At 45.0% G+C, this 13,979-nt stretch overlaps 1 protein-coding gene across 1 annotated transcript in view; it reads left to right on the top strand.

The window, feature by feature from the left end:
* The window catches only part of ARHGAP32 (Rho GTPase activating protein 32), a 161,829-nt gene that overhangs the window by 54,885 nt on the left and 92,965 nt on the right, over window positions 1-13,979 (top strand). The window contains exon 5 of the mRNA XM_066639519.1: window positions 1,630-1,716. Coding sequence (XP_066495616.1) covers window positions 1,630-1,716 — 87 coding nt within the window. The remainder of the gene's footprint in view (window positions 1-1,629; window positions 1,717-13,979) is intronic.

The raw sequence follows: 13,979 nt of genomic DNA, 5'->3' as shown, positions 1-13,979 counted from the left end.
TGAATTGACTAATTCAACCAAATTGGGCCCTGTGACCACCACCCCTCCCCGTTGGGGCAATGGGCGGAGCCTTGCCAGGGTGTCGAGAGGGGCATCAGGAGGAGGGCATGGCAAATGTCTTGCTGCTTTGTGGCCCACCCACTCCTGGGGTCAATTGGCCTAATATTGGGCACTTGGAGTTGCTGGTGACATCATCACATCACCACTGCCTACTTCTGAGTGCCACAACTTTAAGCGGATGTGACCAGCGCCTGGGCTCGCCCCTCCTGCTCATCCAACCCAGTAAGGGGGCATTGCAAAGGCTGCCCCCCCTCTCTTTGCATATTGTCATGTTGTTAAACAATTTACCATTGAAACAATGTAGCAGCATCATAAATTATATTAAGCCACCCCATGTGATCTTGACCAAGTTGTATGGTCGCTGGTAAACCATATTTCCTCTAGGATGTTATTAAGCCATCTTTTTATGTGCCCCCTCCCCCGAAATGTTTTGTGTTGGGTGCCTCAGGTCCCAAAGTCAGCCTGGAGATGGTGATAACCTTGTATGTAGGGTTCCCCTGTGCTCTAGAAACTGTCTTCCTATTATGTGGGACTGTATGGCATCATGGGCAAAAGATTACATAAACTGGTTTTATTAATCTGTTAATTGGACTTTTTTGGGGGGTAGTGGGGGGATTGAATTAAAATTTGGCTGTTCCTTCTCCAACCTTCAGTGAAAATAATGTGGCTAAATCTCTCTTCATCTGAGAAAAGATGGTTACAGAATGTCAAAGGATACTTGATAAATGGTGCCATAAATCATCCTGTTACAGTAAATTTATTCAGTTGCACTGAAATTTTGGAGATGGTATTTTATTGAGTGCTTTCCTAGACGTCTTAAAAACATAGTGAAGTTGTTAGTTGTAACAAGATTTCCATAGATATTCATTGCAGATTGTGTCCGTGCCTCTCCTTGAACACTAATTTTATAGTACTTGGTAACTGGGAATTTAGTCTTTGACTTTGAACTCTTTGGTATCTGAGATTGTCTTATTGGCTCACTATACTGACTTTGCACAAAGTGTCTGATATAGTAAAGAAACTGTGTGGGGAAAAAAAAAAATTATGGTCTAGGGCAGGGGTCTTCAAACTTTTTGGCCAGAGGGCCATGTGAAATATCTGGCGCAGTGCTGAGGGCCGGAAAAAAATTTGAATATAAAATATAAATAAATAAATTAGAGATGGAACTTAGATGAATGACTAAATGAATGAGTGGGCTCACTCACTCACCCTCTCTGGCCATCAGAACACCCTCCAGATGCAATCAGAGCACAGCTCTGGTCATGTTCAGTCAAGCGGGCCAGAGGCTTTCAGGGGACAAGAGGCTGGCTGTGGGCTGGATAGAGGCTCGCTGCGGGCCGCATCTGGCCCCCGGGCCAGGGTTTGGAGACCCCTGGTCTAGGGAACTCTGAATGTTTTTAGTCGGGTAACAAATTCACTTTTAGGTTCCTTGATATATAGTGCATCTTGGAGCAAGTCGAATTTGAATGTGCTGTGCTATGTATGCCTGATTTATTCCTATTAACTCACTTAGCCCCCCCTCTCTCTCCTTCCCTTCCAAACATCCCCCTTATTTCTATTTTGGCATAGCTTTCACTCCCAGAGGAACAGAACGAAGTAACAAGAAATGGCTGTGAATCCAAGGAGCTCGTCTACCTTGTACAAATCTCCTGTCAGGTAAATGCCACGATCCCCCCCTCTCCCCGGGCTTATATGAAATACTGCATAAGCTACATAATATTTTGATGTCTCATTTTTTCACCCCTCTCATATTTACCACTGTTTGTGTTGGCAGAGTAAGTGGCTTTTAATGAGAGAACATACTGAGTTTTTGAAGAGAAAAATAGACTTTTGAACAAATTATATCTATATTGCAATAGCATTTGTCTGGGACTATCGGTGTTGCCCATATATGTGTCTTATGTTTTTGTATATATTGCATTACATAGTGAGTTTATCTGCATTCCAAAGCCAACCAATGATGTGGTGGTATAAAACATAAGAATGGGTTGTAGAACCTTGAAGGATGACTTAACTTTTCAGCAGAAAGTGTTGTATCAAGCTACCTAAAGGACTGAAGTGTGTGTGGGGGGGGAGGGGGTAACTTCATTGTTTTGTATTGAGGCAATAATAATAATAATAATAATAATAATAATAATAATAATAATAAATAAACTTTATTTGTATCCCGCCCTTCTCCCTGAAAGGGACCCAGGGTGGCTTACAACATGTAAAAACAATTTTAAAAAGCATGATTTAACACAGATAAAAACATATTAAAAACACATTAACAGAGGTAATAAAAACAGTAGTCAGAATAAAGTCAGAATAAAAAGAGCATAAAACAGCAAATCATAGAGGAATCCAGCCTGTCAAAAAGAAACTAAAAGATGTATAAAAGTGTTAAAAAGGCCATGGAATCAGAAGGCTTGTTTAAAGAGCAGGGTCTTCAGGCCTCGCCAAAAAAACTCAAGAGAGGGAGCCATTCTCAAGTCAAGGGGAAGGGAGTTCCACAACGTTGGTGCCACTACTGAGAAGGCCCTATTTCTTGCCGCCGCCCCACGAACCTCCTTGGGCAGTGGCACTTGTAAAAAGGCCTTCTCTGATGACCTGAGAGGACGAGCCGGATTGTATGGGAGTAGGGGATCTCTAAGATAGCCTGGCCCAGAGCCATCTGGCAAGCAGATGGATTCTTAAGATACCAAGTGTTTCAGAGCCACCACAAAGGACAGGTTTATGAAAATGTTTCTTTACGCTGTGTGTAATCTGTGGAACTCCTTGCCACAGGATGCGGTGATGGCATCTGGCCTAGATGCCTTTAAAAGGGGCTTGAACAGATTTATGGAGGAAAAGGTTACAAGCCATGATGGGCATATGCAACCTTCTGGTTTTAGGCTGTCTCTGAATGCCAGATGCAGGGGAATGGCAACGGGATGCAGGTATTTTGTCATGTGTGTTCTCAGAGTAATCTGATGGGCGACAGTGAGCTACAGGAAACTGAACTAGATGGGCCTTTGGCCTGATCCAGCAGGGCTCTTCTTATGAATATATACCCACTGCCTTGTTAACAATGGGTTGTAGCATAGAAATGGGTTTGGAGATATTGTTCTTTTAGCTGCACCGGTGACAACCAATGACTTCCAACTCTAAATTTTGTTGCTGGTGTAGCTTTTCTTTTTTAGCAATTGGTTCTAGATAAGATAATATATCTTAGAACAGAGGTCTCCAAATTGGAAATTGCTGTGTCCTGAAAAAAACCCCTCCCCGTCCCAAGTGGCACTTACCGCTCTGCTGCAAGGCTGCAATTCTTTCAAGCTGATCTGGGCACAGGGCTGCAGAATGATAAGTGCTCCTCACGGGAAGAAGGGCTTTTTCTGAACCTCGAATCTGGCCTGCAGGCTGGCGTTTGGAGAGCCCCGTCTTAGAAAATCAAAGTCAAAATGAAGAGGTACCAGGAATAACTAGCTGGAGAAACTATTCTTCCGTTGCCTGTGCGGTGATGCCAAGGTATCAGTTAAAGAGTAGCTGATGTGCATGGGCAGAGCTGTAACTAGGGTGGAGGCTGAGGGGCACCTGCCCCAGGTGGTAAGGCATGACAGCCAACTAGGCTCCAGCCTAGCTACAGAGGAGTCACTGGTGGCTTCATGCTCCCCGTTCCTTCTCCTGTGGAGGCTCCGATTCAGGGGTAGCCTCTACAGGAGAAGGAACAAGGTAGGGGTGTGTGTGTGTGTGTGTGTGTGTGTGTGTGTGTGTGTGTGTGTGAAGCTACTGCAATTAGCACCCCCTCCTCTAGGAAAACCCAGAAGCGATATCATGTGACATGTTGTGACAACGGGACAGTGTGTTATGCCTCTGTGCTTGGGTTACCATATTTCTGCCCTAGACTTTTGAACATGAGAGTGGAATGCATGACACTATTAACCATTCACAATTTGAAGCCTCTAGTCCAGTAGTTCTCAGACCTTTAGCACTGGGACCCACTTTTTAGAATGAGAATCTGTCAGGACCAACTGGAAGTGACATTATCAAGCAGGAACATTTTTAACACTCCTAGACTGCAATCTAACCCACATGTACCCAGGAGTAAGCCCCATTGACTATCATTGTTAAAAGCATATACATAGCATATACATAAAAGCATATACATAAAGCACAGATTTGTAACATTTTCCCAAATGCAGTCACGTACCATACCATACCATCTCTAATATATGAAAAATAAAATATTGAAATGAATGGGGACCTGTGTGAATTTGGCTCACGACCCACTTAGTGGGTCCCGACCCACAGCTTGAGGAATGCTGCTCTAGTCTTCGGGAAGGACATCGCACACATGTAGATAATTTATAAATTATCCTCTGTTCTTCCTGCACTCGGTTATTTAGGCTTCAATCATTTACCCTTTGAGAGGTGAAACTGTTGTGTACCACAATTGTATTTTGGATTCGTATATACCTTTGCTGTGTGAGCAGTGAATTTGCATAGACTACTATGAGTTGGGGTGAGAGAGAGAGAGAGTGAGAGAGAGAGAGAGAGAGAGAGAGAGAGAGAGAGAGAGAGTGATTTCACAATTGTGGGGTTAACTTTAACTTGGTGCATGTTTGCAGCCGTCTCACAGATGCTACAAGGCATCAGCTTTGTCAGCCGATGACATGGTGATAAATTTTAAAAGCACAGTAATAACTAACAGAGCAGTATTGCAAAACTCAGTGGAGTTCACACGGATCTGCTCTAGCCAGCTGGACTGCATTTAACAATGTGAGAGTTTAGGCTTCAGAAACATTTTATTTCCTTAGAGCCTTTTAAAAAAAGACCCTCAGTACATGGCATTTATGCACACTGACATATAACACTGTAGTTAAATATACACTGCAACAGAATTTGAGATGAACAAGCCTGGTAATCTGGGATGCACGCTTTCCTCGGTTCTGTGATTGCAGCATCCTGAGACCATCGGCTTTTGCTGAAAACAGAAAAGCAAATGTCTATCTCCTGGTGGGCTTCCAAAATTGTGTATATCCACTAAAGCTGAAGAAGCTGATGGAAAGTCCACAATTTTCAATGTTAAGAAACTGGGCTTCAGGGTCTAGCATAGTTCCTTTGTCTCCCTCCTAAATTGGGATGAAAATGTGCATTAAATAAGCAGAACAAGCAGATATGCTTATCTTGCAGAATTCATGCTGGTAGCAAAACACTGTTTTTGTGACACCATATGTTCAAACTTTAATGTGGAACACACACAGCACGGCTGGCGTTTCAGTGTGCTGCTAAATGTGACTGTTCCCAGTGGTGGGAAATTGGAGGCATTGTCAAAAGCAGCGTCAGAAAGCAGTCCCTAGTTTTAAAAGCAGGAGAATGATCTGTACAGGCTAGAGGCAAGACAAGGACAGAGGCAAGCAGACCAAACTCTCTGAAATGACGTATTCGTCAAACATGATGACTGGGACCAGACTTTTGGTGCTTACAGTGGAGCACACTTGAGTGAGAGCTGGTGTAGAGTAATAGCTAAGGGACTGAAACTTCCCTGGTTGTACTCTTGCTTCCACCGTGAACCCATTAAATGGCCTCAGACAAGCTAACTGCTCTCAACCTCAGCTTCCCAGCTGCAGTATGGCGATGATAATATTCTTAGTTGAGAAACACTTAGAGAGAGAAGTGGGCAACTTGGCTCAGAAAAGTAAGGTGGGCAAGTGAGAAATTGCTTCTTTCCTCCTCTGTTTTCCCTTTTGAGCCTTTTCAGTTCAGGAGGATGTTCACAAAGGCAAGAGGAGAGATGTGCGAGAGATGTGGGCCATATCTGATCTTTGCTCCCCTGCCCCTTCTTGGCTTCCTAATTGGGAAAGTGCTGGAAAGGGAGAGAAGAGGGTGCAACAGTCAAGACAGTCAGATCTTTTTCATGGTGTATTCTCCTTTGCATCTCCACCCACCACCTTCTGGGGCAGAGAGGGAGGCAATTGCCTGCCACCGTCCTATCTCATCCTGCATCTCATAAAGAGATGAGCAGCTGTACTTTTCTGCCACAATGAATCAGTGCAGTTGCCCACACTCTGTGCACTGCAGGCTGTTTTTGCACAGTGGTGCAAAAAATAAAATAAAATCCTAGAACTCAAAAACTAGATAGGTAGTGCCCGTGGGTTGTTAATTGGAAATTGCCATGTGGAGGGGTGAGCAGGTGAATCTGAGTGGATGAATGGGTGGAAGGTGCATGTGGTTTGGGTAGAAAATGTGTGCATGCCTGACTCTGCTGCCTTCCATTTTGGGTGATGTCCACCATCTCTTCTCAGTATTCCTTTGACTATCTATGGTAGTAATATATTGGGTCCGTGCAGTTGTGGACAGGTAGGTGTACATTGGCATCACCAAGAACAGTACAGGTGGGACCTCAGTATCCACTGATATGGCATCTACTGATTTGACTTGCCACTGATAACGGGGTCCACCTTTCAGTGCCTTGTAGCAAGGGAAAAAAGTGCCAAAATCCCACTTCCTGTCTTAAACTGCACCAGTTTGCAAGCTTCTCAGGACTAAAGATAGCTTTAAAGATCCACTTCTGGGTTTCTTTCTCCCCTATTGACAGCCTAGAACGTATTGTTATAGATGCTAAACTGCATTCAGCTACTAGATGGGGTGAATAATAGAATCTAATGGAATTATTCACTCTATCTAGTGGCTGAATGTGGTTTAGCATCTATACCTTGTTGCAAGGCATTTGAAGGTGGACTCTGATATCCACTGAGGGTTCCAGAACGGAACCCTGGTGGGTACTTAGGTTCCATCTGTATAAACACCAGGATAGCAGAACATAAGAGATACTGCTGGTTGCAACAGCATTGCAGAGCATGTAGTTGAGACTGGGCACAGAATGGATTTTAAGTGAACATTTGCATTGTCCACTGCCCAGTGGTGTCGCAAACTTGGGTTTGTGTCACCTAGTGCGGGAGGCCAGTGCATCAACCCCTAGATCAGGGGTCTCCAAACGTTTTGGCCAGAGGGCCACATCAAACATCTGACGTGGTGTGGAGGGCCAGAAAAAAAAATTTAAATATAAAATTTAAATAAATAAATTAGAGACGGAGCTTAGATGAGTGAATAAGTGAATGAATGGGCTCATTCACTCAACCTCTCTGGCCCTCAGAACACTCTCCAGACACAATCAGAGCACAGTTCTGGTCATGTTCAGTTGAGTGGGCCAGAGGCTTTCAGGGGACAAGAGGTTGTCCGCGGGCCGGAAAGAGGGTTTGGAGACTGTGTTTGGAGACCCCTGCCCTAGATGTACCTCCTCCCATGCTGTCAGCGGGCCAGTGCCCAGGGTGGTAGGCACCTCCTTAGTGATGCCATCTCCACTGCAAGTCATTTTCACACTCGGATTTGTAGAGAGACAGTAGAGATTTATAAACATTGGAGCAATATGAACAGGAGGGAGCAGGCGTTGAGCGTAAATGTCTTTTGGTTACCATTGTTCAAAAATACAAGTATCCTGGACTTTAAGAACTGAGGTGGATCAACAGGTACTTGGGACTTTAAGATCAGAATATCAAGTTTTATCAGTTATACTGGATACTTTGAAGAGGTACTTGCTGTAGTTTTGTCCTTTGAGAGTGCCTACCAAAGTAGTAGGCAAAACATTAAGTGAGAACAGCTTTATTCATCTGTGGCCTATCAGCCCAAACAGTGCTAATTTCAAAGCCTGATTTGGGCATGGAAGTCACTGCTTTTCATCCTCCCCAAAGTGATAGAACTTGAACGCCAATGATACTTTATGATAGCGTGGATTTCTCCAAATAGCAAACGCACTGGGAGTTCTTTGTCATCTGTAAGTGTGGAAAGTACCATTCTTTGCAAAGCTATCTTTTTCTCCAGCCTTTTTCATAGAAAATTTCCTACTTCAGAAACAAGAGGGATGAAGTGATAGTGTTTTGAAGACTTGCTAGGAAATGTCAAGGCTCTCTTTCATAACACAGTCAAGTGCCATAGCTAATTGCCATAAATGCCCTTGATTGAGTAGCAGTGATTATGTCAGTTAGGGCAGGCTAAATCCATCATTTAATTAAGTGATGCTTTAATAGTCACAATGGGGCCTGATACACCTTTGTAACAGTTCGGTTTTATGTTGATGTAATTTTTGTATCACTACAGCACTGTGAAAACAGGATTATCGGAGATTTTCTGCTTGCTAAACGTAGAACCTCTCCAACGTTCTGGATCTTGCGTTGCTGATTTTTCTTTTAGAATATAGTGCTCTCGGCAAAAGCACTCCAGGTTTTTGCAGAGGAACACAAGATTCTCAGAAGAGCAAAGAATTGTGTCCTAGCCATGCTGGCTCTTAAGTTTCAGGGCTCCTTGACTCTGCTATTCATCCGTGGCCTATCAGCCCAAACAGTGTTAATTTCAAAGCCTGATTTAGGCATGGGAGTCTGATTTAGCTTGATTTAGGCTTTTCATCCTCCCCAAAGCAATAGAACTTGAATGTCAATGATATTTTATGATAGTGTGAATTTCTCCAAATAGCAAATGCATTGGAAGATCCTCGTCACCTCGAAGACAGGACAGGACTTAGGCTATTGGCATGTTTTCAAAGAAAAACATGCCAATAGCCTAAGTCCTCTCCTGTCTTCGAGATTTTATGTGTTGGTGGTGATAATTAGTGCCTGACAGCACCTGACAGCACCTAACAGCACAATCCTATATGTATCTATCCAGAAGTATATCCCACTGTGTGCAATGGTGCTTATTCCAAGAAAAGTGTGCATAGGATTGTAGCCTTGAATGATTTTGCTGTAAATGAAAATTTACCTGGCACAAACTTTGCCTCTGTCATGAATTCTCATTGTGACCGTTGGTGGGGTAATGCACAATGCATAATGGATCTTTGAGCTGGCTGACAGAACTGTGAGAACAATCCCTTCTGACCAGGTGCTACAATACAACTCAGCATCATTGATATATTCCCCTGGGGGCTGGGGGATAAGAATAGGCCCTCTGTTTGGCTGTATTTGTCGTAAGAGGCGACTAAACAGCCACCGGGTAGGTAGGACTCGTCAGCCTGGGAAGGCAGCTCATCTGAGAGAAGGAAAACTCTGATCCCAAACCTCCACTGCCTTGTGGCTACATCCAGTTATGGAAAAGGCTTCAGGAGTCAACCTTGAGGCAAAATCCGGAGCCGGAGTCCCTGAGGCAGTTCATGGCTGAACACAGTCACGTTCTGGCAACTCCTGCGACGCCGCTGGAACCAACTGTATTGGCTTCTGCCTTTCCATTGGACCATTTCAGCGACGTAGAGAGGGGGGATTTGCTGCATGGGTAACAGCCTATTCTCCATACCTACTTTACCCAGGCTTCGTGCACTGGAGAGGACACTCTGTTCCAGAGCCACAATTCAGAGCGTGACACCATAGTCTTCCAAGACTGAAGGATGCCAACATTGGTGATAATTAAGAATACAGTCGGTCTTCTTTATCTGTGGGCTTAGCATCCACGGATTTGAATATCTGTGGATGTGCGCCTGCAGCTGGACGACCTCAGAGCACCTCCAAACTCGACCAGAAATGCCTTCCAGTCATGTTTGAGAGGTCTTCTGAGGTATGGGGAGGCTTCTGAAAGGCACTTCTGGTTTGCCACCCCCTCCCCCACAGATTTCATTGTCCATGGAATTCGGTATACACAGAGTGTCCTGGAACAGATCCCCCACAAATACCGAAGGCTCCCTGTATTTTTGTATTGTTTTTTTTTTTTTTTAAATTCATAGCCGTTCGCATGGCTAAATGATTAAGTGGTCCGTTGTCGTCAAAAGACTCACGATTAAAAAAAGACAGCTCTTAGGAAACGACAGAGGGGCTGGCAAGGGAGGCAAGAACAGGTGAGCTGCAGCAGTGCTTCATGCAGCCTGTAGAGAAAGGAGAGGAGAGAGAGCCAGTGTGTCCTGTGGCCGCCTGATCAAAGGGGAGACATCAGGCAAGGGCAGTAACAGACCAAGTTTCCCTGCTTCTCCCAGCTGTACATGCGTACAGTTGTGGACCACAGCATGCACGAGCAGGTGGGAATTCTTGGGGACGAGTGGCACAGTAGCAAGTTGGAGGACCAGATGAGAGGGAGGTCGCAACAACCTCAGAGGGCCAGTTTGGAGATCTGGCCTGCAGGGCTGTCATTTGCCCACGTGTGGTTGAAGTGTGTAAAACAGCTTGCATTCATATTGCCAGAGAAATATATGAACTGGTCTGCTGTAGAGCCAGTGCTGATCTGGATTCGGTCCACTTTAAAGGATGTCACCTTGATCAGCCAGAAGCACGGGACAGCCAACATTTATACACATCTGCGTTTGTGTTTGCCCTCTCTCTGAAGACTCAGAAAACTGCTTTCTAAAAACTGGAATGTATGCACTGAATTAAAAAAAAATTAATCTAGCAATTAGAAAAATGACACTCTGGTCCTGAGGCTTGGGGAATGCTAATCAGGAGTGTTAGTTCTCTGCTCCTGCTATACAGGTTTTGCATAGAGGGTGCTGAGGGAACTTGCCAGCTTATCCTGGAGCTTTTGAAGAGGCTTCAGGCAAGTTGACACCTCTGTGATTCCGATCAGAGACTTGTGCTGGCTGCTGAAGGGAATTGAGTCATAGAGTCCCAAGTGACCTTTCGGGCATATTTGTATGACCTTAGAATGCATTCACAAGTGGCTGTTTGTGGAAAAAAAGTCTGTTGCCAATGCCATTGCATACCACCATGCTAAATGTATGTGTTGAAACTCAGGCAGAGTTCCTTGAAGGCGAAGAAAGAAGTAGGAAATAATGAAGGTGTCATACAAAATATGTGTGCACGCCTGTCTGTGATGCCTAACTTCATTCATTCATTCACATTTTTATACCACCCTTTCCCCCAAGGAGCTCAGGGTGGTGCACATGATTCCTCCTTTTGTCCTTGCAAGCCCTGTGCATGGTTCCTCCCCTCCTTTTGTTCCCACAACAGCCCAGTGAGGTAGGTGAGGCTGAGAGAGAGAGAGAGAGAGAGAGTGACTGATCCAAGGTCACCCAGGAAGCTTCATGGCTGAGCTGGGATTTGAACCAGGATCTTCCAGGCCTAAATCCAACTCCTGAACCACTGTACCATCCTGGCTCTTTAGTAGTGTAGATGGACAGTAGTTAATGCCTGTTTCATTTCGCCTCTGGGAGTTGCTTTGAATTAATTCACTTGAATTCAGCTGTGTTCAGTTTAAATCTGAAATAAAACTGGAAATAGCTGCTGAAATCCAGGAGTACAAGCTAGCAATTAGGGTTGCTTTCAGTGGGCGATGCAGCTTGGCAGGATTCCTGATTTGTCATGTAGTCCTTTAAGGAGCAAGGCTGGCTTCCACCACAAATTGAAGAGAACAGTTTGTTTTAATGGAGGAGCTGGTGTGGCAGAGTGGCTAAAACTGCACTAGAAATGAGGATGTCTGCAATTCCAACAGCATCTCTGCCGCAAACTCACTAGGTGGCTGTAAACGAGCCATGTTCTCTCAGCCTCAAGCCTGTCTGTTGTATGGATAATAAGGCTGACCTCTTGCAAGTTTGTTGTAACGACTATAGCAAAATAATAAGTGTGACATTCTGTTGCTATTTAATTGCCTACTTGGATATGAACCATATTTTATTGTGGTTATATTCTTATTAAAAGGGGCTTAAACGAATTAGAAGTCCATCACAAGTTACAAGCTGTGATGAGCATATGCAACTTCCTGGTTTTAGAATAGGCTACCTCAGAATGCCGGGTGAAAGGGAGTGGCACCCGGATGCAGGTCTCCTGTTGTCTTGTGTGTTCCCTGAGGCACCTGGTGGGCCACTGTGAGATACAGGAAGCTGCACTAGATGGGCCTTTGCCCTGATCCAGCAGGACTCCTCTGATGTTCTTTTGTGGTGGCGTTTTGCTTGTTCTCCACCTGCCCCCCCAAAAGGTGATTTGTTGTTCTTAAATAATTTATCTCCCACCTTTCAGTGAGAAGAAAGTTTTCAAGATGACTTTGGGTCCAATCCTAAGGAGCCCTGCGCTGGCAGTACGCTTGTACCGCTTGCGCCAGTGGTGTGAAAGTACTGTAAGACACTTTACTGCGGGTACTATGCCCATAGTACTGGTGCTAGGCCAGCGCTAGTTGACAATGGGCCTCAGTGCCAAGAAGTCTTGTTGGGGAGCAGCTAGTGGCATGTTTCTCCACCAGCCCGAGGAGCATCTTTTCGGGGCACGCAGGGCAGAACTGGGTGGGGGAACAGGAGGATTGGACCCGGGGATGGTAGCAGATCTTGCTGCCGAACCCTATGCCCACTCCTGGCCTGTGGAGTTCTACACAGGCCTCCTTGGTTCTACACCAGCAAAATAGCTGACACAGCTCCGAGGAGACTTATTGGGGCTGCAGCAGCATTACCTGGGATAAGGGAACAAACTTTCCCTTACCCCAAGGAGATTCCGACTGCCCTGGCCCCATAGAATGCAGCGGTGGCTATTTTGACACCACTGTTCCTCTGTGCTTCAAAGCTGGGGCTCTGGATTGGGCTGTTACCATAGTAATAAAACCAATATCAGAAAATGTTTAGAGAAAATCAGTAAAAGAACCCAGTGAAATGTAGAGGAACCAAGAGAACCATCTCTTGCATGACTCAGACCGGTCTCAAGCTTTGCTTGGGCTAATGGCAAGGCTGCATTAGGTCCAACAGGCTTTTGAAAAGGCCAAACCTTGGTTCACTAAAGCAACCCATGGCTGGCTGGCTTTTAAGAAGCTCATGACTAATTTCAACTTGCTGATTTAAAGGCTTTGAATTTGCTTGCCAAGGTTTCACTTGGAAGCCTACTGACTTTTGTGGTCACTAAAGAAGTGCTTTCAACCTTGGGTTCCCTAGCCAACTTCATTGAAAAATCAACTGTGAGTCTGTTAATTGAAGCACCGACCTCATGGAGTCCTCTGCTGCACTCCTCCCAGGCTGCAAAACTGTTGTTTTGTCCTTGATGGTTGCTTCTTGGTTTGAGATTGTTGTTACCAGTCAAAAATGTACCATACAGGGCCATCAAAACACAAAAAGAATGATCCTTGATTAAGTCGCCCATGTTGTCCTGTGAGGATTTTGTCTATCAAAAGGTGAGTTGCAGATCCCTCATTGTTGCTGTTACCTGTGGGCTGTGCCATGTTCTTCTGTTACCATTGGTGGATTGCTTAGTGGCCCACTGGTGGTCAGTGACCTGGTGTGGTGATAGGTACTACGTATCATTTCATTTTACTTTACCCAAAGCTAAATGGGTATAAATTTGTCTGCATCCAAAAACACAGGGATTCTGAAATATTGGATTATCGTGTCTAGTGTGTTGAAATGGTAACATATAGCTGAGAGAACATAGCTGTTGGAAGTAGTGTAAAGGAAGTGTTTTGACTTGGAATGACAGTATGTCTGTTGGGATGTTTGCTGTGCAGTAAGACTTGGCTGGTTTGGAAAATAGGCTCATTGGAAACTGAATAAAACAAGCGTGTCCTGCGCAGCTGAAAGTATCTGAATGTTGAAGTGTGTTGGCATCCTTCAGTCTCGGAAGACTATGGTATTGCGCTCTGAATGGTGGTTCTGGAACAGAGTGTCCTCTCCAGTGCGCAAAGCCTGGGTAAAGTAGATATGGAGGATAGACTGTTACCCATGCAGCAAATCCTCCCTCTCCACGTCACTGAAATGGTCCAATGGAAAGGCAAATACGGTTGGTTCCAGCGGCGTCGCAGGAGTTGCCAGAACGTGACTGTGTTCAGCCATGAACTGCCTCAGGGACTCCGGCTCTGGATTTTGCCTCGAGGTTGACTCCTGAAGCCTTTTCCATAACTGGATGTAGCCACAAGGCAGTGGAGGTTTGGGATCAGAGTTTTCCTTCTCTCGGATGAGCTGCCTTCCCAGGCTAAGGAGTCCCATCTACCCAGTGGCTGTTTAGTCGCCTCTTATGACAAGT

This window comes from Tiliqua scincoides, chromosome 11 (genome assembly GCF_035046505.1).
Source record: "Tiliqua scincoides isolate rTilSci1 chromosome 11, rTilSci1.hap2, whole genome shotgun sequence".
NCBI lineage: Eukaryota > Metazoa > Chordata > Lepidosauria > Squamata > Scincidae > Tiliqua > Tiliqua scincoides.
The sequence above is the reverse complement of the archived record's forward strand: the minus strand, read 5'-3'. Positions and strand labels throughout refer to the sequence as shown.